Consider the following 26,239-nt stretch of genomic DNA (forward strand, 5'->3'; position numbering starts at 1 on the left):
AAGAATATCCTTCCTAGACGGTAAGAGCTATTTTGCCTTTTGGAACCAGTGAGTCTGATAGAAATGGAAAGATCCTCCTGATAAAAGACAGCAAGATCAGTTTCCTCGCTTGGGGATTGGAATTTTGCTCCCCAGTGTGTGGTGTTGGGTCATCCAGGATGTAGGAGCAGCCATTTTTGCCTGAGTCTGGCTGTGTTTGTGCCAGGCATTGACGTCTGGCAATCCCACTCTAACATTCTAGACCAGTCATGGCTTAAATAAACCATGGTTTGGGCATGAGCTGGACCTCGGGGAGCAGCAGATGGCTGGTAAGCTCCTGTTTGCCTGCTTCAGACCCAGGAGGAGGAACCCAGGAATCTGGCCAATTACTCATCTTAAATCTCCAGAATCCCATATGATTATTGTGACTCATGTTCTTTCCTGCCATGTGTTCCAACTGAAAAAAAGTTCAAGGTATCCTGAGATTGGGTAAAATGTCTGAATGCCGACTTAGCTGCAACTTCTCATTGTAAATTCTTTCATGGAGGGGGGGAGGCATTCATTAGTGAGGTATTCCCCACACGTCAGGCTGTGTGATCATAATCTGGGCTTCACTTTTGACTTTAGGTATTAAAGCAGTTCTATTTTGCTCATGTTTTGTGAGAAACCAACTAAGATCCTTTTCTTTTCTTCTTCTTTTTTTTTTTATCAGTTACTTACAATGCATCTTTAGATGCTATCATTTCCAGTACAACCAGCAATACAAACACTGTGGTGCTGGCTTGGAGAGAGAAATCAAAAAAGCATCTTAAAATGACATCCTTCGATGTTGCTGAGGGCATTCATGCTTTTGATTACCACTCTCAGCTCAATTTAATTGGTATGTAAAATAAATCATGATAACTACGAGGGCCTCATAAATAGTCCGGGATGCATATTGGTATGCAGGGAGCCTCTCCACCTTGTTGCTTTACTGCCAGGGAGACCGACTTGAACAGCTCACATTTTATTGCCTGAGAATGTCTGATAATGATGCATTATGACGTGCGGCACGTAGGAACTACATTGGGGTGAAAATAGGAGGAAGCACCCCGATGCTTTCATTAGTGTTTTTATTAGAATCTGTGGGGGCGTAAGATGATACAGAGGAAGAAGACCGTTTTTGTGCCATGTCTGCTCTTCTGCCCTCTTTCCGACACCACCAAATGGTCCACCTGCTGCTGGCGCGGCTACAGCACGCATGCGCGCGGGGCAGCGGCAAAATACTGCACGTTTTTCCCCTGTCAGAATGCAACCTCCAGTGCTTTTTGAACATTTTCAGATTATCTGAATTTTAGTTTAAAATGAGAGTTCCTTTTTTGGACATAAAAGAGGATGTTAGTTGGAGAAATAAGCTGAAAGGTTTCAAGCGTTAACTATTTAAATAAAATATATGACATTTTGAAAGCTGATAATTTGATATATAATATCTATAAATATGTATATATATTCAAACATTGTAAAAAAAGTGAGGTATTAAAAATTAATAGGGTAGTGACAGAGAATGAACATACAAATGGCCTTTGGAATGGGTCATATTAATATAAGACTCATTCGATATTATCATTCATAGAAAAGTACTGGTATCAGCTAGGAGGCTGAGTCTCTGAAATCCCTAATGATCATGGCTGACAGTCACGGTAACAGATACCTTGAATATGAACTCAGAAAAATGCCAGGAACTACCTTTCGAAGAGAATTGGAGACCTTTTAGAGAAGGCTGGGTTAGCCAAGCGAGTTCGAAAGGACTTCAATATCAACCATTTCATTGACTCATTAATAATTTTTTCAGCCCCTTTACACTGATCACTTCTTTGTACTTGGCATAGTGCTGGAAAAATAAGAGTGACCAAGCTCTCAGCACTACAGTCAGCCGTCAACAAGAGAAAACCACAGAGCGCTCTACTGAGTTTCCCCAGACTTGAAGACCCACTGTAACCCCCGCTCTTGATGTGCTCCCTCAATAAAACCAATTCATGCTTAAAAATATCTTATTCTCTCCATAGAGCAGGTCAAAGGTATAATTCTGCTGTTGGTGTGCTTGTAAATACTCAATTATTTATAGGGCAGTGGAAATAATTTGTTTCCATATACTTTCTCATTAATTTGGGAACTTTAAATATTATTTTAGTTTTTGCTCCCTCCTGGGATAACTATAACGTGGTCTCCACTCCTAGGTTGTGCTAGCTGGAGGGGGAAAACATCAGGACTGGGAAGCAGGATGTCGTGCCCTCCTGGTTGGGCCGCTGGTTGCCTCCTAAGTGGAACTGTATTGTCCTGTCACCTCATGCTCACTCCTTCTCCGTTCTCCCTCCAGTCAACCATTTCCAGTGATAGAACTCGTGCCTCATTAGCCTGACAACACGATCTTCCTTCCTTCAAGGCAGGGTGCATTAGTGCTCAGAGGCATTTAGCAACCCCCAGATATGGGACATATATTCATTTCAAAAAGGAAATTGTATGGGTTGTTCACGTTACTAAAACCACTTTTTTCCCCTTCTAATTCTGATTAGCAACTGCTGGCATCAACAATAAAGTTTGCCTTTGGAACCCCTATGTTGTCTCCAAGCCAGTTGGTGTCCTTTGGGGTCACTCAGCCAGTGTAATAGCTGTTCAGTTCTTTACTGCAAGAAAACAGCTTTTCAGCTTCTCCAAAGATAAAGTAAGTAACATTGTACATTTAATTTGTTTAGTTCTGCCTCCTCAGTTCCTACCTAAATCTGTCTGTGGGCCTGAATTCCTCTGAGGGCTGGTGTGGATTTTTAAAATACACTGGCTAACTACTATGGCTTTGGAAATCTAAATTTGGAAAAGATATTTATGGTAATTTAAGCATAGTCCTGGGTAACTGAACAAAGTATTTCATTAAAAAACTTTTAAACCATATACTCATGGATTTAATTCTTTTAACTGCATTCTTAAAATGTTACATCTTGAGTTTCCAAAGTTCTCACTAATTCAATAGAAAAAACAAATGGAGATGAGGAAATGTTGCTTGGTAATGGTAAGATATGAAGAGGCACAGCTAATTAGCTATTGTTGTTTTGATTTGAGGAAACTCAGTAAGTTAGACATCAAAGTTAATCTGAAGACTATCAAGTATATAAAGGACATTTCAGGGGCTCCTGGGTGGCTTAGTCGGTTAAGCGTCTGCCTTTGGGTCAGGTTGTGATCCCAGGGTCCTGGGATCAAGTCCTACATCGGGCTCCCTGCTCAGTGGGGAGCCTGCTTCTCCCTCTCCTGCTCCCCGTGCTTGTGCTTGCTCACTCTCTGTCAAATAAATAAATAAATAAAATCTTAAAAAAAAAACATTTCAATTATGTATATCAGTCCATTTTTCTTTGGAGATATTTATGGGATATTTTAAATATGGTGGGAAGAAAAACATGGTACCAGAACCAGACAGTCCAGGTCAAATCCTGACCACATTATTTACTACCCGTATCCCCTTAGGAAAATTTCTTAATCTCTAATAATCGTGTCACTTGTTTCTCTGTAAAACTTTCATTTTCCATAATGCCTGATTTTATAGATCCAGGTAACGTGATAGATTTCAAGATGTTTGGTTGTGAAGAGAAGAAGGATGGGCAATAGGCTTACTGAGTACAGCCTCTGAGCCTTTCAGTGAATCTGAATTTTTATTTTATTCTAAAGCAATACGTATATATGTAAAAATTAAATGGAAACTTATCTTCAGCTCCTTAGCCACACCGCATCCACAAGTTCTGCCAAACTTGCTTATTTTACTGTACTACCTATTGTGTAAATCTTCTCCCAATTCTGGTTGATTCTACCATCAAAATATATTTATCGGCCTCACCTCTCCCTCAGTTGCCCCTGCTCTAATTCAAAATCTCATCTTCTTTTGCCCAAGATTTTGCAAAGGTTTTCTAACCAGTCTCCCTACTTTCAGACCCGTCTGACTCTAATCTGCCCCTTATCCTGCCAATGAGGTGGTTCGTAAAAAAAAAAACTTGTTTAGCACTTCATGGAATTCTGAGTCTAAATACGAACTCCAGAATTCTTAAGCTTTTGTACAAAGCCCTTCCCCAGCCTGTTACCCTATTTTATTTCCTGCTTTTCTCTTTCGTTCACTTAATGCTCCCGCCATATCTCACCTTTGGCTCTTCCCGCCATGCTGCCTCATGGCTCTGCAGCGTGCTCTTCCTTCTGCCTTTGGTTCCCTCTCCTGATGATCACTTGGCAAATGCCTGTTTATCCTCAAAGTTTCAGAGTTTTTGGAGTCACAGAGGGTGTTTCCTGTACTCCAGTTGTACCTGTTTGTAGGTTCTCAGTAAATCTTAAATGAATCTTTATCAAACATAAATATGAAAGAAATAACAGGGCTTTTATTATAACAGAATTCCATGAAAGTGTTGACTGAAAAAAAAAAAAGCCAATCTTAAAGTAGGTTAGTAAATACCTTATTCATCTTACTGAAGACTATAGCCTGGGAGACAGTATTTCACATTGTTCTGAAGAACTGCTCCAAAGATTATGAGTTTACAGGGGATTATATGTGAAAAGGGGAAGGGGTATATGTACTTACAAGCAGTTCTCCAAGGTATAATTTTGTGTCACAAGGTATAATTTGTTTGGGTGTAAAAACTAAGGTGTACGGATTTCCACATATACTTGTGAAAGACCGCTTAGGTCATCTTAATACATTATGTTTCTATCATATCTGACTGTTCAAAAATATTGCCAGCATGCTTCTGCTTACCTGGTTTTCTGGTTCTTCCTGTTTTGGGTTTCTCCTTGAGATCACTTGAGATGGTCAGAGAAGGCTGACATCAGTTACTCACTGATGTTTTAGTGCACGAAATGTTTTATCACTTTAAAAGCAAGTGAAAAAAAAAAAGTCCTTAGAGTCAGAATGGATTGTGTATAGGTATCCTCAGTATTAAGACTACCTAGCCTCTTCCAAAGCTGTTTTATCATTCTATTTTTGCTTTGACATGTAAACGATTGCATTATAATAAAGCTTGTCATGCTGTCTTTTACATTAGTCTAAATCCATTTCACTTTGATAAAGGCATAATAATCTTAGTCTTTATGTCTTTACAGCAAACAACAGGGCTTTCTACTATCAGGTTAAGCCTTTGCTTTATTGCTGTACAGTTCTTTTGGATGTTTTATGGAATTGGAGTTAAGGAAGAGAGAAAATGAAAGAGCACATTTTTTTCAAAGAGCCTTTGAATGAATCATATTTTGGTCAATGAGTTGCGATATTAGAGAATTTCAGACCAAAGTGATCTAGAGCTAAATAATTTTTTCCAAAAATGATCTGAGACTTAAGCTGTTTTGTGGAAGACTGCTCTGTTACCATTTTGCCATGATGGTTAAATAAATTTCTCCTTATAGAATTTGGTATCATACTAATTAATAGTCCAATTGCACTTTGCTTTAGACTCCTAGCTTTCACTGATGGCGAGGCCCTGCTGGGAGTCAGTAACTTGGGGATTTGGAGGAGGAATTACCATGGGGAGTGAAAGGATTTTCAAAGCCTGGGGGAGATCTCTCTGGAGGTTGACATTGTAGCCGGTGAGACTGATTAGGCTCTTCTACTGCTCCTAACTATTCTCTTCTGGGCTGTTCACCCTGATTTGGCCACCAGAATCAGATAGATGGCTTTGTAACTTAATCCTTCATTTAAGGTTCTGATTTTTTCCAGAGCCCAATTTCTACATTGTGGTCCCAAAATTGGCAAGGAAAATACAAAGTGAGACTTTTGTGTGATGACTACATCTTACCTGTTTGTCTTCCCTTTCCTTCTGCATACTCTTCCTCCTCAGCTTCCCTCTATTCATCCAGAAACAAAGCCATATTCATCTTGTTTAAACTACACAAGTAAATGGATTAATGCACTTTCATGAAAATTGCAAATGAGGAAGCATGTAGTGCAAAAAAGTGAATATTCCTTTTGTTCACTTCCCCTTCAGATCAGTTCCTCTCCTAAGAAATAGCCATTATTAACACTTGTGTATATCTTCTCATAATTTATATTATAATATACAGTTGACCCTTGAACAACATGGGGGATAGGGGCACACAGTTGAAAAATCATGTATAACTTTTCACCCTCAAGAACTTAACTACCAATAGCCTCCTGTTGACTAGAAGCCTTACGGATAACATAGTTGATTAACACATATTTTGTATGTTTTGTGTGTTATTCTTACAATAAAGTAAGGTGGGGAAAAGACAATGCTAAGAAAATCACAAGGAAGAGAAAATACATATATAGTACTGTATTTATTTAAAAAAAATCATATATAAGTAAGTGAACCAGCACAGCTCAAGCCCATGTTGTTCAAGGGTCAACTGTATTATATATTGTAGGTATATAATAATGTATTGTATTGTGTTACAATATATTATTATATATACCATCCTATGTATGTGTACAAATACAAGGTAGTATTTATTATTAGTTTTTATGTAAATGGTATCACACAAGACATATTTTTCTGCAACTTGATTTTCCCTAAATAATAGCTCCTGGAGATCTTTCTGTGTGACTTTACATAGGCCTATGTTCCATCCACATTGATGTAAATGGTAAGGTTTCATCCTTTCTGATGGCTGAGTAATATTCTGTTGTATATACACCACATCTTTCTCCATTCATCTGCTGATGGACATCTTGGCTCTTTCCATAGTTTGGCTATTGTGGACATTGCTGCTATAAACATTGGGGTGCAGGTGCCCCTTTGGGTCACTACATTTGTATCTTTGGAGTAAATATCCAGTAGTACAATTGCTGGGAAATGTACTTCTTAAAGAAATTTTTAAGATATTGCTGATTTAGATCTAGAAACATTGTACCCAATAGTATACTCACCAGAGGTGTGTAAAGGTGCCTGTTCTCCACAGTCTTGTCAATAATGGATACTATTAATGTGTTCACTCTTTTGTGTGTAAATCTGATGGATAAAAAAATTAAGATGAGTTTTTTTTTCAGATTTGTTTATATTCATTTATTTATTTTTTGTGCATTATCTGATCATGTCCTTTCTTAACTCTTTTTCTTATTGATTTGTCGTAGTTTGAAAAATATTTTGATTATCCTTTATCATAGATTATGTAAATATTTTACTTATTTCAAGCATATATCTTTTAACTTCTTGTTCTTTTTCTCATTCAAAACTTTTTTTTTTTAAACAAAGTCTTTAATTTTTATGAAGTTGAGTCTAAGAAATGATTTTCTTTGTGGCTCTAGATTTTGTATAGAGCTTAGGAATGTCTTCTACACTTCATTTTTACAAAAATATTCTCCTTTGTTTATGGTAATAGTTTTTCTGTTGTTCAATATAGTTTGCATTTACCTTTGCAGTTTATTTTGTGTGAAGGTTTTTTTTTTTCTACAAGTGGATATCCAAGATTATTTTTTGAATAATTTGTCTCTCACTGGTTTGAAATGCCATTTATTATCATTTGAATTACTATATATATATATATATATATATATATATATATATATATATATAAATATATATATATAAAAATTTGTTTCTGGATGCTTTATTCTTTCCATCAATCTATTTGTCTTTTCCTACAAATGTATCATTTAACCAGCATAATTTTATTGTGTGTATATATATATTTTTAAAGACTTTATTTGAGAGAGAGAGAGAGAGAGCACAGGCAAGGGGAGAGGCAGAGGGAGAGAGAAAAGGAGAAGCAGACTCTCCGCTCAGCAGGGAGCCTGATGTGGGACTCGATCCCAGGCCCCTGGGATTATGACCTGAGCTGAAGGCAGACGCTTCGCTGACTGAGTCACCCGGGCACCCTATGTTTTGATATCTCGTAGGGCATTTTCTACTTCTTGTTTTCCTTTTTCAATTTAAACTATCTTCTGCATTTTATCCTTTACAAACCAAGTAAATTTTAAAATCAATATTCATGTTTCATGAAAAAACATGCTAGTATTTGGGTTGAAATTTCATTGAATATGATGATATTTGACATCTTTAAAATACTGAGAAACCACACCCTGTATTTCTCCATTTATTCATTCTTTTAGCTGTCTTTCAGAAAAATTTCATGCACAAATTTCTTTCCCATTCTTTGTTCAGATTTTTCCTACTTTTTTTTAGGAGGCACCTTATCATATTCTTGACTTTAATGTGAGTGTTTCTAATCAGGGTGTGCCCTGATTCTATACAACCCATTCATTGAGTTTTTAATTTTAATATAGTTTTTTTTTTTTCCTAAAACGTGTTTTTTAACTGCCTGGTAATTTTGGATAGTCTTTTGGTACTTGCTCATTTGGGGATATTTGATTTCTAGCTCTTTAATTTCAATTTCATTATTATCTGTTCTTATCTAATAATTTCAGTATCTGAAGTCCTTAGAGATCTAAATCTGATACTTGCTCTTCTGGTGGTTCTCCCTCATGATGGCTTGTTTCCTTTTTATGTTTGGCTATCTTTTATTGTTACCTTGTTTTTTGCTGTTGCTAAACTATAGGCATTCTGAGGAACTAAACTGAAGATGCTTTCCTCCAGAGATTTCTGTGTGTTTCTGAAGGTGGAAATGAGGAAAACTGCTGTCCTGAGGCAACTATTCTCCTTTTCTGTTGTCCATTTTCACTGAACAGTCTCGCCTTGGTGCCTCCACCTTGCTGATGGTCCAAGGCTTAGGCTCCTAATTTCAGTCTCTTCATTTATGCCTACTGTTCACTATTTCCATTTTAAGTTTGTTTCTTTTTCCCTCTTTTTTCTTATGGACCTGTGGAGATGGTCCCCACTCCCTGAAGACCCAGCAAGGGAGCAGAAATTATGTTTTATTCAGAGTTGTGTTTCTTTGAAGCAGAAGGACCCCTATGAAAACCTAGTTAGGTCTGCAATGATACTTAAACCAGAATTCCCTTGTTCTAGCTGGTTTTCACTTATTTCCTTCAAAGCTGTTGTTAGTATAAATCTTAAGGGAGAAGAAAGAAGGAAGGAAATTTAAAGTGTTTAAGTTTACTTTGTAAAATAAAATAGGAATGGTGATCTTTGAAAAGCAAAATTAGAAAACTTTTTTTTTGAAGACTAAGACAAATTCTGTTGAGTTTTTTAGTGTTAGGTGAGTAATGATAGTGGCAAAAAATCAGTTTAATTGAAATTGTTTTGATTTCCCAAGTAAACTTTTGTTCTGAAAAAGGAGAGCACCTGAAATAATACGTTGGTATTGGTTAAGTCTATTAAAGTTGAGCTTATTAAGCTTAAATTTGTTATACTTGAACTGGGACATCAATGAGATTTTTGTAGAACAATTCATAGTGCCTGAAAAAATGTTTTGAATTTTTCAAGCTCGGTGATCGAATACACAAACAGACACTTAACAGAAATCTGAGTCTTAGAGCTGTTTATCTTCTCTTATTCTTGTTGAAAAGAATGTAAAAAAAAAAAAAAAAAAAACAGAGAAGATAATGGTTATGGTAATAATTTAAAGATGGTTAGCACAGAGAAGATTTTAATTTGCGGCCAATATTTTAGGTTTGACTTCAGTTCTGGAAAAAAAAAACTGGTAAAAATACTTCTTAAAGGAAGCTCTGTTCTATGACTTTATGATAAAAAACACTATCTGAGCTATACAGTAGATCATGCATATATCATGTCAAACGAAATTGCCTTTAAGCGTTCACTGATGAGGCTTTTATGGATTATCCAAAGGCTTAAATTCTGAAGAAATAGACTTGTTAATACATAAAGGAGTATTCAGGAGACCCAGTTCCATCAGTTCCTTTTATCCTATCATCTGAAATAGGCTATCCATTTTTGTGGATTACCCCAGAGAGCTGAGATGCTGCACTGCTCTCCTCAGAATCCCCTAGTGATATATACTCTCTCTCTCTTTTTCTTATTTCATTTTATATCTATCCCCTACAGGATGGCAGGAGTTAGTAGTAAATGTTTGATGAAACCAAACAAGTCTCACTTTGATAGAGTCATCTGAGTCTGTTTTCTACTTTTCCCTTACTTTTATGTCATTATTAGGACACTATGAATCTTTTTTCCCTCCTACTCTGAATTAATCTTGGACGTGTTACCAAAATGTAAATAATGCTGATTTGGTTTTACAAAGGGCACTGAAAACAGATGCCCTATCTATCCATACATCTCTCCATGTACCCACCCATCCATGAAGTTACCTGTTTATAAATATAACAGTTACAGGACAAAATAACAGTTGTATTTACATATTTTCCTATTGTTTAGTGCAGTTTTATTATGTCTATGTGAAATGATTCTGTCTCTTGCAGGGAACAGGAAAAATTTCTTTTTCTTTTTAAAGATTTTATTTATTTATTTGAGAGAGAAAGCAAGAGCACAAGCGGGGTGGTGAGGGAGGAGCAGTCTCCCTGCTGAGCAGAGAGCCCGATGTGGGACTCAATCCCAGCACCCTGGGATCATGACCTGAGCCAAAGGCAGACACTTAACTGACTGAGCCACCCAGGAGCACCATGGGAGCAGAAAAAATTCTTCAGCAAAATTAGACTGAAAACATGGTGGTGTCCTACATTTCTCTAGTCCAATCTTCACAGTGCCCCTTTGTAAATTTGTTTGAATTGTTGTTTTGGAATCTATAGATAATGGGTTGAGCAACTTTAGTACATTCTAGACAGATTGGCAGAATTTCAGAGCTGGCAGGGGCCACTTTAGGAGAAAGGTGAGGAAATGGATAGGTAAAATCACATAACTAAGCTGACAGATCTAAGTAATATTAAAATGAGGATCCAGGTTTCTGATCTCAGTCCACTGATTTTTAGTTCTAATGTATATGAATAATCTTGCATTATTAAATAGGTAACAGTTGAAGCAAGGTAAAGATTAAGGAAAAAAATATGCCCTCATCATTATGTTAATAGCTAAATTTCATCTTGATATTGATAATGTGACAAAATGATAAGCTTAGGTACTTATTTCTCCTAATATAAAAATGATGATGAAATAGAAAGCCCCCAAACATGCCATTCCAAGAACTAGACTTAGGAAGGCTGAGCTTGGACAGACATCACAAGTTCTGAGTTGTCATGATGAAAACAGAGTGTACAGTTTAGATCAAAATTTGTGGAAAATATAAATTAAAAAGTATCAATTGTTCTATTGTGATTTTTAAGCTTAGGTGTTTGTCAGTTTATTTATTTTTCCTACGAAGAATAAAGAAAACCTCGCTAGGAATCTGGAATGAAAATTGATATTAAATATACTTCTTTCTGAACTGTGGCCTAATTCTATCCCAGAAGTCAACTTGAATATCAAAGAGAAGAACCCATGCTTCTCAAATATTAACTAGGTATTTAAGTTACATTTTGTCGAAGGACTTGATTAATAAAACTGAATTAATGTGAGATTTTTTTCATGATTAAAAGGATAAAGACTGATTAGGAAAGAAGGAGAATACAGTTATCTGGTTTAAAGCCAAGCCACATGATATTACTGATTAAGCTGAGAGAAAGATTTCTTGTTCAAGGATATTAGCATTGGCCTTAAAACCATGTAGAGAAGTCAAGGTACAATGCAAAGGAAATGCTTGGGAAATTAAAAATATATATATACTAATGCCTGAGCCCCATCCTTAGAGTTTCTGATTTAATTGACCTGGCAAAAGGGCCCAAACAGGTGATTTCTAAAGTACTGTAGGTGTTTCTAATGTCAAGGTTAAGAACCATTCATATAGAATGTGGTAGTGTAGAAAAAACTGAAAAACATGTGGGAGGTCACATACTGTGACATGATTTCTAGGTGAGCGCCGGAACACTGTTTTGTGCATTGATGTTAATATATCAATGTTGCTTTCATCCTCAGCAGAGAGAAAAATTAGAGAATTAAAGATGGAAGGGGCTTATTGGGATCATGGATCACTAATTAAGAGAGTTAGGGTTCTTTGAAGGAAGAAGGGAAAGCAGAACAAAGAAACCCCATAATTTTAAGAAAAAGTAATGAACATACACATTTTGATAAAAAAACATACTTCTAGTTGCTAATAGCAAGAACTAACCTATCATAGACTAGAGGTTATTGCTCATCTATTTTTAATTTTTCATTTAATTTATGTGACTATATGTCAATAAAATATTAAAGGCAATATAAATTATTTGAACAACACGGTGGAAAATGATTCTGTGGAAATTATAGTCCATTAATACTGTTGAGTTATTATTAATCTATATTCAACTATGCCCCAGATTATTATTCTGACATGAAATTAGTTTCTACTTTTTAGAAGGGAATCCATACAAAACAAGACAGGAATCTGAACAATGAGGGTATGACTATTATAAGCAATATGAGTGCTTGAAAATAATCTAGATGTGTCTAATCTTGTGCCTTTCACATTCAAAATAACAGTTTATCAATTCTATTTATATTTAGAACACGCTGAAAAATATTTGCAAGTCTTAGTTCTTGTCGAATTTATATTTTTGAGGAAAAACACATTCGGGAGAGTTGCCAGAATGTTTTAAATAAAAAAATTTAGTAATGTTTAAGAACCAGAATGAATTCTTTAATGAAAAATTCTTTCCCCCCAAAAAACAAAAAACAATTTACTTCATAAACTTCTTGGAGTTAGAAGGATGGGTAATGCTGTTTATCTGGCAGGGGTTAACTAGGTCATTTTAAGTTTGTTATAATTGTTGGTAAATGGAGAGGTTACCCTATCCATCAAGCATAATTATTTCTACAAGATGTTTGAAAAAGTTTCATAAAATGTCATTGTGGATTATATGAGATCTGCAATATGAAATCTGCAATTATATGAGATCTGCAAAGTGGATTATATGAGATCTGCAATTATATGAGATCTGCAAATTGGATTATATGGATCTGCAAAAAAGTTTCATAAAATGTCATTGTAGATTATATGAGATCTGTGGAATATATGAGATCTGCAATCTGCAATAACCATGTAGAAGTGAGGCAAGATTTTATGGGGTTCTGTATTCTTGGACTTTATCCTAGCTAATGATCTCCATCAATGAGCTGGATAAAGACATATTATTATGTGAACCACAATCTTCAACAAATTTGAAAGGTACCTATTGAACACCTAGTATGTCTCATGGGATATGTAGACAAATCAGGGAGGAATTGTCAATATAATTGAATGAGGATTCAAAATTACATTGTCATACTTTGAATCAAAATTAGGAAAAATCCTAGTCTTGGCTTAATACATCAGATTTTTGAAGGTAAGATTGTAGATGTCTGGCTTGATTATTTGCTCATGGGATTCATATTAAGAGCTTTTCATAGTCAGAACCTCAAGGTAAGCAAATTTCATGATGGAGTGACTTAATCATAATGCAAAAATAAATGGTTTAAAGAAGTCATAGAACCTCTAACAGTGGTTAGACACCCCTGAAATATTAATCCCATTCTGAGCACCATGCTTAACATAGGTCCTTGAGGCTCTTCAAGTGTTATTCTTACATTTTGATGAGTAGAGAGATACTGTCTTAAATTGATAATGCAGTAATTAATGTATAAGTATATTTTTTAAAGTATGACAGCCAATAGGACCAGAAAAAAAAGTTTAGATTGGGAGGAATGTAAAGGGAGAAAAAGAAAATGTAAGTAACCTCTTTTCTTTCAAAGGAGAGAGTCATTTGATCAATATATGATATGTTACGCACATACACACGTTTGCTCAATATAATCTATGTACACATACACATACATACACTGCTATTATTTGGTGTTATGGAGAAATCTATAACTCAGGAAGGTTAAAGAAGGCTGTCTCCAAATAAATAAAAATTAAAAAAATAATTAAAAAAGACTGTCTCTGAGGAGTAGGACCTGGGGTTGAGAGAGGTGGATTGAGAATAAAGCCCTCCAGTACTATTGGATTTTAGTCCATGGACCAATGCAACAATGGTGTTAAAAGTAAACAACATTTGAATGATGATCCCCTCCCTGGAGAGAAAGTGCAAACAGAGTGAGAGAATCAGGAGTCTGCCATGGTGGAGTGAGTTCTGATGGTAGGGATTTCTATCCTGTGGATTCCCAAGATCTGTACCTATGTATGAAGGCTGTGCATGTCTATGTACCCAAAAAATTATATGCGAAATTGTGTACATATATGGGTACATGCATTTAGGAGGGGATAGACCATCATTTTGGACTTATTTTATTTTCTCAAAAGAGTATATGATTTAAAATACATTGAGAACTGCAGGGTTGCCTGCCTTCTGGAGTTACAAACACTTACTTAAACAGACCATTTTTTATAGATAATTGAGAAATAATTCTTACATTGGATAAGATAGACTGGTTTAGTTGAAAGAACCTCTTTGGTTCTAATATTTACACAATGAAAACATAATACAATGCATTTAATAATAAAAGTATTTATTGAACACTATTACATGCTGGTCATCATGCTAAATGCTTGACATGGGGTCTGGTTCCTATCTTCATAGCACTGGATGAGGTAGGTACTACATCAAAACCTCAGAGAGGCAAAGAAAGTTGCTAAAGGTAGCCCTAAAGTAAGGGACAGAACCAAGATTAGAACTCAAGAAGTCTAGCCCTAGAACTTGCCTGTTAGCATCTTTTGGAGGGATTTTTCACTGTGTTCCTTCCAACTCTCCCTCACTGCCTGTGTTAATTTCGTACCATGGCTGACAGCAGCCACCACGTGCACCTGCAAAGCAGCTCTTCCTGTTTTCTTCAGTGCTTGTCTCATGCCATCTGCATATCTTTTTTGTGTCTTGATTGTCTGTGTTTGAATAAGAATCTAATGTCTGAGGTTTATGTGAACTTGATTTCACTTAATACCAAGTCTTTTATTTCACACACACATAAAATATGTATGTATATATGTATTATATACTATATAGTGATATAATATATTCATGTGTATGTATAACTATATAGAGAGTATTAAATATATTAGAGAGAGACCATATTACTTTTCAGTTGCTAATGTGACAAACAACCACAAACTCAGTGGTTTAAAACAACACAAATGTATTTGTGTTCTGCAGGTTAGAATTCCAGCATGGGTCTCGCTTAGCTAAAATCAGGGTGTTGGCAGGGGCTCCTCTTTTGGAAGCTCTGGGGGAGAGTCCCTTTCCTTGCCTCCTCTTTGACACATAGCCCACTTCCTCCATCTTCAAAGCCAGCAATACTAGATAGAATCCTTCTCACATCCCATCACTCTAATCTCCCTTACGATGACATCGGACTCACCCGTAATCTCTCCATCTCAAAGTCCTTAATTTATCACATCTGGAAAATCCCTTGTGCTCATGCAAAAGAACATACACACTGCAGGGAGGAGGACATGGACATTTGGGGGGACTATTACTCTGCCTACCACAAGTACTTGCTAAATACAGCACTCTTCAGGGGACTGAGACAAAACACAGTCCTTCCCCGGGGAAGATTACAGGTAAGAAGACATTTAAATGGATAAGGAAATGCAAGAAAACTCTGTGCCATGACAGAAGTAGGAACAATTACAGCACCGTGGAGGAAATCTGCCTGGGGTTGCGCATGAACTAGAAACAATTTTGGCTAAAAAATGACAATTGTTCTTGACATGTTCATATGACTTGATCACTTTTTATCCAGGTTTTGAGACTCTGGGATATTCAGCACCAGCTGTCCATCCAGAGGATAGCTTGTTCTTTTCCCAAAAGTCAGGACCTCAGATGTCTCTTCCACTTTGATGAAGCCCATGGACGACTTTTCATCTCATTTAATAACCAGCTCGCATTGTTGGCAATGAAAAGCGAGGCCAGCACAAGGGTGAAGAGCCACAAGACAGCAGTCACTTGTGTTCTTTACAATTCGGTCTTGAAGCAGGTAATGATGCTTTTCTGTCCCTCTCCCGACAAGTCTCCATGGCCAGAGGCTCATTCCTTTAATTCAACCTAAGGCAACTGAGGACAAATATAGACAAAAAAAATTGTGGGAAAGAAACGATTTAATAGCCTTGTGCTTTTCTGCAAGGATGTGTGTTCAGGTGGATTTGAAGAGGGATTTCATTTTCAGCCAGTGACCACGGCGACGCAGATAGAGTTATAAGGAATTACAATATTCCAGTGAAAACAAACAAAACATGCGACGTAATTGAACTTCTGTTTGTTACTTGCTCATTTGGGTCTTGATGCCAAATGCAAGTGAACCTGGTTGTAAAATTCTATTTTATGAACGCCAGCCTCCCGTATCCCCGTGGAAAGTTCTGAAATATGCATGAAATGTAATTAGCAGAGATCCATTTTGCCAGCCTATTTTACACCAGTGGCTCACAGTGGCAGCCCGGAATGTATTCATAATAAAATGATTCAGTTAAATGTGGTGCCACTTGGTATGCAGCACGAGTGTTGTTTGTCTCCCCACCACTTTAATGACACTTTGCAGCCTTTGCTTATGGGAGCGCTACCTGAATGTCAATGAAGAAGCTGTGGCTCCTCTGGAGGGAAGATGCCGCCTGGACCACAGGCCTTCTCAGAGGACAGGGCGGGTGGGTGCACGGTGTCACGCAGGGAGAGGGACCGGCGGAGGTTAGTCTGCTGCCGTGATCACGTCAGGACTGATCGTAACCCGCATAGCAGGAGCCGAGCAGAGAGCCCATATCCAGCATGCGGCCAATTAAACAATAACTCCGGCCCATCCTTCCCTTCCCTTCTGCAGAAGTTTCTGCATTTGCACAGAAATGAGTAGTTGGGTTTTTGCGTGAGGGGCGGAAAGCCCTTTGTTAGTAATGAGTAGTGTGTCATGTCACCACTTCAAACACTGTTTTCTGGTTATTCTAGGAGATAAAAATCCTTTACGAAACAATCCATTTTGAATTCCATCTGCAGGGAACATTCCCCCCGTCAATGTTTTACTGAACTTCACCAAGGCAGCCAGTTAATTCGGCTCCCTGGTGGCCAAGCGAGAGATGTATTTATTTCCAGGAGAACATTTTGCTAATTGAGAGCTGCGGAGTTAAGAAGCTAGGTTTGTATATAGATGTTAAGATCCTATGTCGTCTGGCCATTAGATGAGCAATATCCCATGAGGAATTCAGGAAATGGGACACAAAGATGTGGAACCTTCCATTTGGGACATGAAGATGAAGCTAAGATAGTGCAAATATATGCAAGTTACCAGGAGCAGTGGAATATGCACATATGGCATAGGCTGTGGGAAGAATCCCTGTGCAATCGGGTTGGGTATTTGCACCTCTACTTATTTTTGCTGTTAAGAGTATAAATAATTAATGGGCGCCTGGGTGGCTCAGTTGGTTAAGCAACTGCCTTCGGCTCAGGTCATGATCCTGGAGTCCCTGGATCGAGTCCTACATCGGGCTCCCTGCTCGGCAGGGAGCCTGCTTCTCCCTCTGACCCTCCCCCCGTCATGTGCTCTCTCTCTCTCATTCTCTCTGTCTCAAATAAATAAATAAAATCTTTAAAAAAAAAAATAAGAGTATAAATAATTAAAAGCATTGATATGTATATAAAGTACATAGAGCCGTTCATTTCATACATGTTTCCTGATTATTAGTGGCTAAGCTATAGAGAAACATTTTAACATTGTATTACATTTATAACTATAAAAATGTATTGCAGTTAAGAACAAAGAAAACAATATAACCCACAGTGCCATCCACCAGTGATAATTTATCATTTCAGAGTAATTAGACAAAGCAAATAAAACAGTTTTGAACAAGTCCAGGTGCCAGCAATGAGGAAGCAGATTCATCCACTATAGTTTCTTTGTTCCAGTAGCTCAGGGAGACTCAGGTCCTGGAGGTCTTCTTGGTGTTCATTGCTGACAGGTGCTCATTATGGAGCTGATGGATGAAAGAAGGGAAGGCAGACACATTACTAACTCACAAAGGAAAAATGGAATCCAGTAAAATGAAGTAGAGAGAAGGAAAGGAAGTTGTTTACCCTGCACCTTCTCTCCTCAGCCCTTGCAGTTCCTGCTCAGAAATATTCAGTCCCAGAGCCCATCTTTGGTCCTCTCAGCTCCTGAAGTCTCCAGGGACACGCCACACTTACCTCTCCCCTCTTAGGGTATTGCTCAAATTTCTAGTTCTTTTCCAGTCAGACACTTAACCCCCATTTTTCTCTCCTATGTTTTTGGTGTAAGGAAAAGATCCTTGTTTCCCACTTCTGCATTTTCCTGCAACTCCTTAGACTCTCCTGAATATCAAATATCTGCTCAATTGCAAGGTTTGGTGAATTATCACCACTTCTCATTCCAAGTTCAAAAGGAATCCATGCTTATTCCATCCACTGGCACTTGCTCTGTGGTTATCTGGTTTGGTGTCTTTTTGGTAGACTTTGTTTTTGTCTGAGTTTAATGAAAACTTTCCTTTCTGTTGCTGTCGTTTTAACATGATGCCAACACTTTATTGTGAATTCATTCTGTTTGGACTTTGGTGGAGCCTCCACATAATCTCTATATAAAAGCAACTTGTTGCAGTCTGTGACTTTCCTTTATCTTCCTGCCTCTTGGTATATCCTCACACCCTCATCTAAGAAAGTGATATTAAGCCCCACAAAATCTTTTAAAAGAAACCACATGCTTTTCTTCACCCAGCAAAGCGTGCCCTTGCAGTTAGCTAGCAGCAGGACAAGTTGGGACAGGATGAAGGAGTCCCTGGAATGCTTAATTTTGAAAGAATCAAAGTAACTCAATATCCTGGGGGCAGTTGTAATGAACTGTCTTTGCACTGAGTTCTTAAATGAAGCTTTTATTAAAAACCCATGAAGGTTAGGAAGCTTTAAAAAACGTATTTGTAAGTATCCTATAAACGGGAATAGATAAAATTTCTGAGTTATCACTATGGCTATTATCCTAATGACGTGGGTTTGTTTCTGTAAAATAGGCAACGTTTCAGTTTATCTTGCATCTAGAACATATTTACAGTCAGACTAGATATTTAGGCATCATCGCATTTTGGCAGATAATGATATTAACCATTTTTATTATTTAAATAACTTATTTTTGTAAAACACTATGTGCTTATTATAAGAAATTAAAACCATGCAGTAAGCTCAAAAAATGAACTAAGTATTGAGGAAATATCATGTTCTAAATATCTCTCTGTGCATAGAATATTTTATATAAATATGGTTCTGTAAACTTTTTTATTCTGTGATATATTGGAATTATATATATATATGAATATATTTCCTTGTACCTACTTCATCATTTTTAAAAAGCAGCACAATAGGTAAAATTAAAAAAAAATAAAAAAAATAAAAAGCACAGTATCCCATTGTATATGTGTATTATAATTTACTTATCCATTTGCCTTGATGAGAATTTTGCTATTATGAATTTTTTTGTGCATAAATATGTTCACACTCATGACTTTATCTCTCTAGGGTAAAATCTTAAGAATGCATTTCTAGGTTAAAATATATGCATATTAGATAATTCGATACACAAATTGCCTCCCGGAATCTTACCATTTTACCCAATCTCTAAGAGTAAACATATTAATCACGTGCATGGTTATGTAAAGAGACATGTCAGCGATTGCCTGGCTGCCTCCAGCAGGACCCCTGAGGTCACTGGTGAAGTTCCCATAATCTGGCATGGGATGTTGACTTCAAAAATTTGAAGACTAGATCTTTTTCACTTTAGTCAGAGTGGTGCTGTTTCTTGAGGACCAACTCTCACGCTATCACACCAAACATCAAGCCAGATCATTCATTAAAAATGGGGTTGGGCTCTAATTTTCTAGTGACAGTGCATCTCCTGTCCTCTCTTCTGCACACCATTTTTTGGGAATTGAGATATTTGAGACTCTAACCAATTCAATTGGTAGTTCCCTTGGTAAATGTAAATCTGAGCAAAGGGGAGTGGACAAGCTTGAAGGAAATTTATCTCCACCTTACAAGACATTATACCTCTTAGTGCTTGTATTTAAGGCAAAATCAATGAGTTTCTCTTTTGAACAGAACTGGATGAACACTAATGAAAACTTTCTCTTTGCCTGCCTTATTTGCTGGGCTCCAGGTGACCTTCCTTTTATTAACGCGGCTCTTCTTCAGCGTCAGCTTAAGGCTGAACTTAGTTACATGTCAATCCTGAGGCCATGAGATCTGGTCACTTGTTGGAGACACGGGAAGTACCCTAGTCTTGGCGTTACTCCAAAATGTATACATGCACACACACATGCACATGCACACACATATGCACGTGCATATTTAAGTGTGATTAGTTTGGAAGGAATAACACATTTCAATGTAACAAACCTCAAAAGGACAAAAGGGTATACGGTGAAAATCTCCTCTTACCCGTCTCTACCTACTCAGCTTCCTTCCCTGGAGGCACCCAGTTTTTATGACTTTCAGGAGCACCCTTTCAGGGCTATTCTATTCATACAGAGGTACAGACGTAGGCTCACTTTTAAATATGGATATGTGTAATTCTTAATATTTAAGAATTGATATTTTTTTAAATGTTTTTACACAAATGATAGCATTATGCACAGAAACACTGTTCTGTACATTGATTTTTCATCTCACAATCCAGCCTAGAGATCATCTTATCTCATTACCTAAAGAGTATCCTCTTTCTTTTTTATAGCTGCACAGTACTCCATCGCATGGGCATACCAAATTTTATTAGTTTAGATTGATTTCAGTATTTTAATCACGTAGTAGTAGTTTTTATAATAATGTAGTAGTTTTTAACCTTGAACACACAACTTTAGCACAAGTGTGGAAACATCTGTGGAATAAATTCCTAGAACTGAAGTTATCTGGTCAGAGAGTATTTATGTCTGTAACCTTGATGGATATTGTCAAATATTCTTCATAAAAGCTGCATGAAATCCAACAGAGGAGTAGGTGAGGACACCTTCCTCAGCCTCTCTCATCATCACAGTCTCGGCCTTTTTTTTTTTTTTAAGAATTTTTTTTTAAGAGCACTTTTAGGTTCACAGCAAAATTGAGTAGAAAGTACAGAAATACCACATATACCCCCTGTCCTCCCATTAGCATCCCCTCCTCCATTATCCACATCCCCCACCAGAGTGGTACATTTGTTGCAACCGATGAACCTCTATTGACACATCATTATCACCAAATGTAACCAAATGTAACCACAATTTACATTAGGGTCAATCTTGGTGTGATACATTCTATGAGTTTAGACAAATGTGTAATCACATGCATCCACCATTATAGCATACAGCCTTTTCAGATTGGCTTCTATCACTCAGTAATATGCATTTATGTCTCCTCTATGTATTTTAATGGCTTGAGAGCTCATTTTTTAAAATGTTGAATGGTATTGCATTGGATAGATGTGCCACCATTTATTTATCCATTCATCTACTAAAGGACATCTTGGTTGCTTCCAAGTATTGGCCATTATGAATAAAGCTGCTATAAACATCCATGCATAGGCTTTTGTGTGGACATAAGTTTTCTGTTCCTTTGGGTAAATATCAAGAAGCATGATTCTGGATTGAATGGTAAAAATATGTTTAGTTTTGTAAAAAAAAAAAAAAAAAATACCACTTGCCTTCTAAAGTGGCTGTACCAGTTTGCTTTCACACCAGCAGTGAATGAATGTTCCTACTGCTCTACATCCTCATCAGCATTTGATGTTGTCAGTGTTCCAGATTTAGGTCGTTCTAATAGATGCGTCATATCGTGTTACTATTTTACTATTTCCCCAATGACATATGATGTGGAGCATCTCTTCATATGTTTGTTTATGTTCTTTGTTTATGTTCTTTGGTGAGGTGTCTGTTAAGTTCTTTGGCCCATTTCTTAAATTGGGTTGTTTTATTGTTGAATTTTGAGAGTTTTTGTATATTTTAGATAACAGTGCTTCATCATATATGTCTTTTGAAAATAATATCCCCCAATCTGTGGCTTATCTTTTCATTCTCTTGACAATGTCTTTTGCAGAGCAGAAATTTTTAAATTTAATGAAGTCCAGCTTATCAATGATTTCTTTCATGGACCATACCTTTAGTGTTTTATCTAAAAAGTCACTGCCAAACCCAAGGTCATTTAAATTTCCTCCTATATTTTTAGGTCTGTGATCCATTTTGTTAATTTTTGTGAAGGGTGTAAGGTCTGTGTCTAGAGTCATCTTTTTACATGTTAATGTCCAGTTGTTCCAGCACCATTTGTTGCAAAGATATTCTTTTTCTATTATATTGCTTTTGCTTCTTTGTCAAAGATCATTAGACTCTATTTATGTGCATCTGTTTTTGGGCCTCTCTATTCTGTTCCATTGATCCAGTTGTCTATTCTTATGCCAATTTTACACTGTCTTTATTGCAGCTTTATTTATTTATTTATTTTTTATTTTTATTTTTTTAAATTGATTTTTGAGAGAGAGAGAGAGAGAGAGAAACAGCATGACAGGGGAGAGGGTCAGAGGGAGAAGCAGGCTCCCCGCCGAGCCGGGAGCCCGATGTGGGACTCGATCCCAGGACTCTGGGACCATGACCTGAGCCAAAGGCAGTCGCTTAACCAACTGAGCCACCCAGGCGCCCGCAGCTTTATGGTAAATCATAAAGTTGGTAGTGTCAGTCTTCCAATTTTGTACTTTTCCTGTAATATTGTGTTAGCTTATCTGGGTCTTTGGCTTCTTCATATGAACTTTAGAATTGGCTTGTCAATGTCCACAAAATAACTTGCTGGAATTTTTATTTGCTTTGCATGGAATATATTGATTAAGTTGGGGAGAACTGAGATCTTGACAATATTGAGTCTTCCTATCCACAGAACATGGAATATCTCCATTTATTTAATTCTTTGATTTAATTTACCAGAATTTTGTAGTTTATATCATATAGACCTTACTCATTTTTTTTTTTAGATTATACCTAAGTATTTAATTTCTGTGGATGCTAATATAAATGGTATTACAGTTTTATTTTTAAATTCTACTTTTCATTGCTGCTATATAGGAAACTGATTGACTTTTGTATATTAACCTTGTATCCTGCCATCTCACTGTAATCACTTATTAGTTCCAGGAGTTTTTTGTTGATTCATTCGTATTTTCTACAAAGAGGATCGCATCATCTGTTAATAAAGACAGTTTATTTCTTCCTTTCTAATCTTTATACTGTTAATTTCCTTTACTTGTCTTATTGTATTAGGTAAAGCTTCTGTATGATATTGAAAAGGGGTGATGAGAGGTAACATCCTTGCCTTTTACCTGATCTTAGTAGGGAGGCTTCACATTTCTCACCATTAAGTACGATATTAGCTGTAAGTTTTTTGCAAATACTCTATCAAGTGGAGGAAGTTCCCCTCTCTTACTAGCTTACTGGTCATTTTTATCATGAATAGATGTTGGATTTTGTCAAATGCTTTTTTTCTGCATCTATTAATATGATCACATGATTTTTCTTTTTTAGCCTGTTAATGTGATGGATTACATTAATTGATTTTCAGATGGGAAGCAGGCTTGCGTACCTGGGATAGATATCACTTGGTTATGCTGTATGATTCTTTTTATGCAATTATTGGATTTGATTTGCTATTATTTTGTTAAATATTTTTGTATCTATGTTCATGAGACATATTGGACTGTAGTTTTCTTTTCTCTAATGTTTTTGTTTGGTTTTGGTATCAGGGTAATGCTGGACTCATAGAATGAGTCAGGAAATATTCTCTCTGCTTCTGTCCTCTGAACAAGATTATAGTAAATTGGCATCATTTCTTCCTTAAATGTTTCATAGAATTTACCGATGAACCCATACGGCCTGGTGCTTTCTGTTTTGGGACATTATTAACTATTGATTCAATTTTTTTCATTGATCTAGGCCCATCTGGACTTGTCTTATGCCTATTTCTTCTTGTGTGAATTTTGGAATATTGTGTCTTTAAATAAGTTGGCCTATTTCACCTAGGTTGTCAAATTTGTAGGCATAGAGTTTTTATAGTATTCCTCTATTATCCTTTTAATGTGTATGGGGTCTCTAGTGATGTCACCTCTTTCATTTCTGATATGAGTAATTTGTGTCCTCTCTTTTTTTTTCTTACTTAGCCTGGCTAGAGTCTTATCAATTTTCTTGATCTTTTCAAAGTGCCAGCTTTTGGTTTCATTGACTTTATAAATATTTGGTTTTTAATTTCATTGATTTCTGCTCTAATTTTAATCTTTTCTTCTGCTTACTTTTAATTGTATTTTCTTTTTTCTTTTCTAATATATGCATAAATTTTCCTCTAATTTCTGCTTTCTCTGCATCCTAAAAATTTTTATTTGTATTTTCATTTTATTTATTTATTTATTTATTTATTTATTTATTTATTTATTTTGAAAGATCTTATTTATTTGAGAGAGAGAGAGAGAGCATGAGTGAGGGGAGGGGCAGAAGGAGAGGGAGAAGCAGACTCCTCACTGAGTGGGGAGCCTGACCCAGGGCTCTATCCCAGGACCCCAGGATCATGACCTGAGCCAAAGGCAGATGCTTAACCAACTGAGCCACCCAGGCATCCCTGTATTTTCATTTTAATTTAGTTAAGAATATTTTTAAATTTCTCTTGAGAGTTCTTCTTTGAGCTACGTGTTATTTAGAAATGTGCTGTTTAATCTCCAAGTATTGGGGATTTTTCCAATTATCTTTCTGTTATTGATTTCTTGTTTAATTTCATTGTGGTCTGAGACCAGACAATGTACAATTTTTATTCTTTGAAATTTGTTAAGGTGTATTTTATGTCCCAAAATATGGTTTGTTTTGGTGAGTGTTCCATACAAGCTTGAGAAAAATGTATATTTTGCTATTTTTATATGAAGTAGTTTATTTTATATTTATAACCACTTGATTGATGATGTTTTTGAGTTCAACTATATCATTACTGATTTTCTGCTTGCTGGTTCTGTCCCTTTCTGATAGAGGAGTATTGAAATCTTCAACTATAAAGGTGGATTAATGTATTTATCCTTGCATTTCTACCAGTTTTGCCTCATGTAGTTTGATGCAGTTGTTAGAGTCATACATATTAAGGATTGTTGTTTTCTTGGAGACCTGACCCTTTATCATTATGCCCCTCTTCATCCGTACTAACTTTCTTGCTCTAAAGTCTGCTTTGTCTGAAATTAATATAGCTACTCCTGCTCCCTTTTGATTCATGTTAGCATGATATATCTTTCTTTATCCATTTTACTTTAAATCTGTATGTGTTTTTATATTTAAATTGGGTTCCTTTATACACCATAGTTGGGTCTTGATTTTTTTTTTTAAAGATTTTAATTATTTATTTGAGAGAGAGACAGAGAGAGTGACAGAGAGCACAGGTGGGGAGGAGAGGGAGAAGCAGGCTCCCCCCTGAGCAGGGAGCCCGACCTGGGGCTCGATCCCAGGACCCTGATATCATGACTTGAGCTGAAGGCAGACGCTTAACCAACTAAGCCACCCAGGTGCCCAAGGGTCTTGATTTTGATCCAATCTGAAAATCTGGCTTGATTAGTTCGTAAAGCCCATTGACATTCAAAGTGATTATTGATATAGTTGGACTAATAGCTTTCATATTTGTTACTGTTTTTTATTGGTTGCCCTTGCTCTTTGTTCCTATTTTTATCTTCTACTCTTTTTCTGACTTTCATGGTTTTAATTGAACATTTAAAATGATTCGGTTTCCTCTCTTTTCTTAGTATATCAGTTATATTTTGTTTTAAACTTAATGGTTGCCCTAGAGTTTTCAATATATTTTAATAACAAATCCAAGTCCCCTTTCAAATAACACTGTATTACTTCACAAGTAGTTTTAGTACCTTATAATAAAAAAATAATCTAATTCCTCCCTCTTCCCTCCTGTATCATTGCTGTCATTCATTTCTCTTATATATAAGCATGTATCTGTATATAATCATTTTTGTATACATAAGCATACATAATTTAATACATTGTTGGTAATATTGTTTTGCTCTGTTAGATCAATTAAGAATAAGAAAAATAGAAGTTTTTGTTCTGCCTTCTTTTATTCCTTCTTTAATGTCCTTCCTTTTTCATGTAGAGCCTGTTTTCTGACTTAAATTATTTTCTTTCTCTCTAAAGAACTTTTAACATATTTTGAAGGCAGGTCTACTAGCAACAGATTTCTTTAATTTTTGTTTGTCTGAGAAAGTCTATTTCTCCTTTATTTTTAAGGTTATTTTCACAGGATAGGGAATTCTAGATTGGTGAATTTTTCCTCTTAACACTTTAAATATATCACTTCACTCCCTTCTTGACTGCGTGTTTTCTAAGGAGAAGTCAAATGTAATTCTTTTTCTTTTTCTTTTCAAATTTTTAT

At 36.3% G+C, this 26,239-nt stretch overlaps 1 protein-coding gene across 1 annotated transcript in view; it reads left to right on the forward strand.

Annotated features, from left to right (window-relative positions):
- The window catches only part of WDR49 (WD repeat domain 49), a 135,517-nt gene that overhangs the window by 39,422 nt on the left and 69,856 nt on the right, over positions 1-26,239 (forward strand). Inside the window, exons 6-8 of the mRNA XM_032407275.1 lie at positions 692-859; positions 2,532-2,680; positions 15,591-15,824. Of these exons, the coding sequence (XP_032263166.1) occupies positions 692-859; positions 2,532-2,680; positions 15,591-15,824 (551 nt within the window). The remainder of the gene's footprint in view (positions 1-691; positions 860-2,531; positions 2,681-15,590; positions 15,825-26,239) is intronic.

This window comes from Phoca vitulina, unplaced genomic scaffold, assembly GCF_004348235.1.
Source record: "Phoca vitulina isolate PV1807 unplaced genomic scaffold, GSC_HSeal_1.0 scaffold8, whole genome shotgun sequence".
NCBI lineage: Eukaryota > Metazoa > Chordata > Mammalia > Carnivora > Phocidae > Phoca > Phoca vitulina.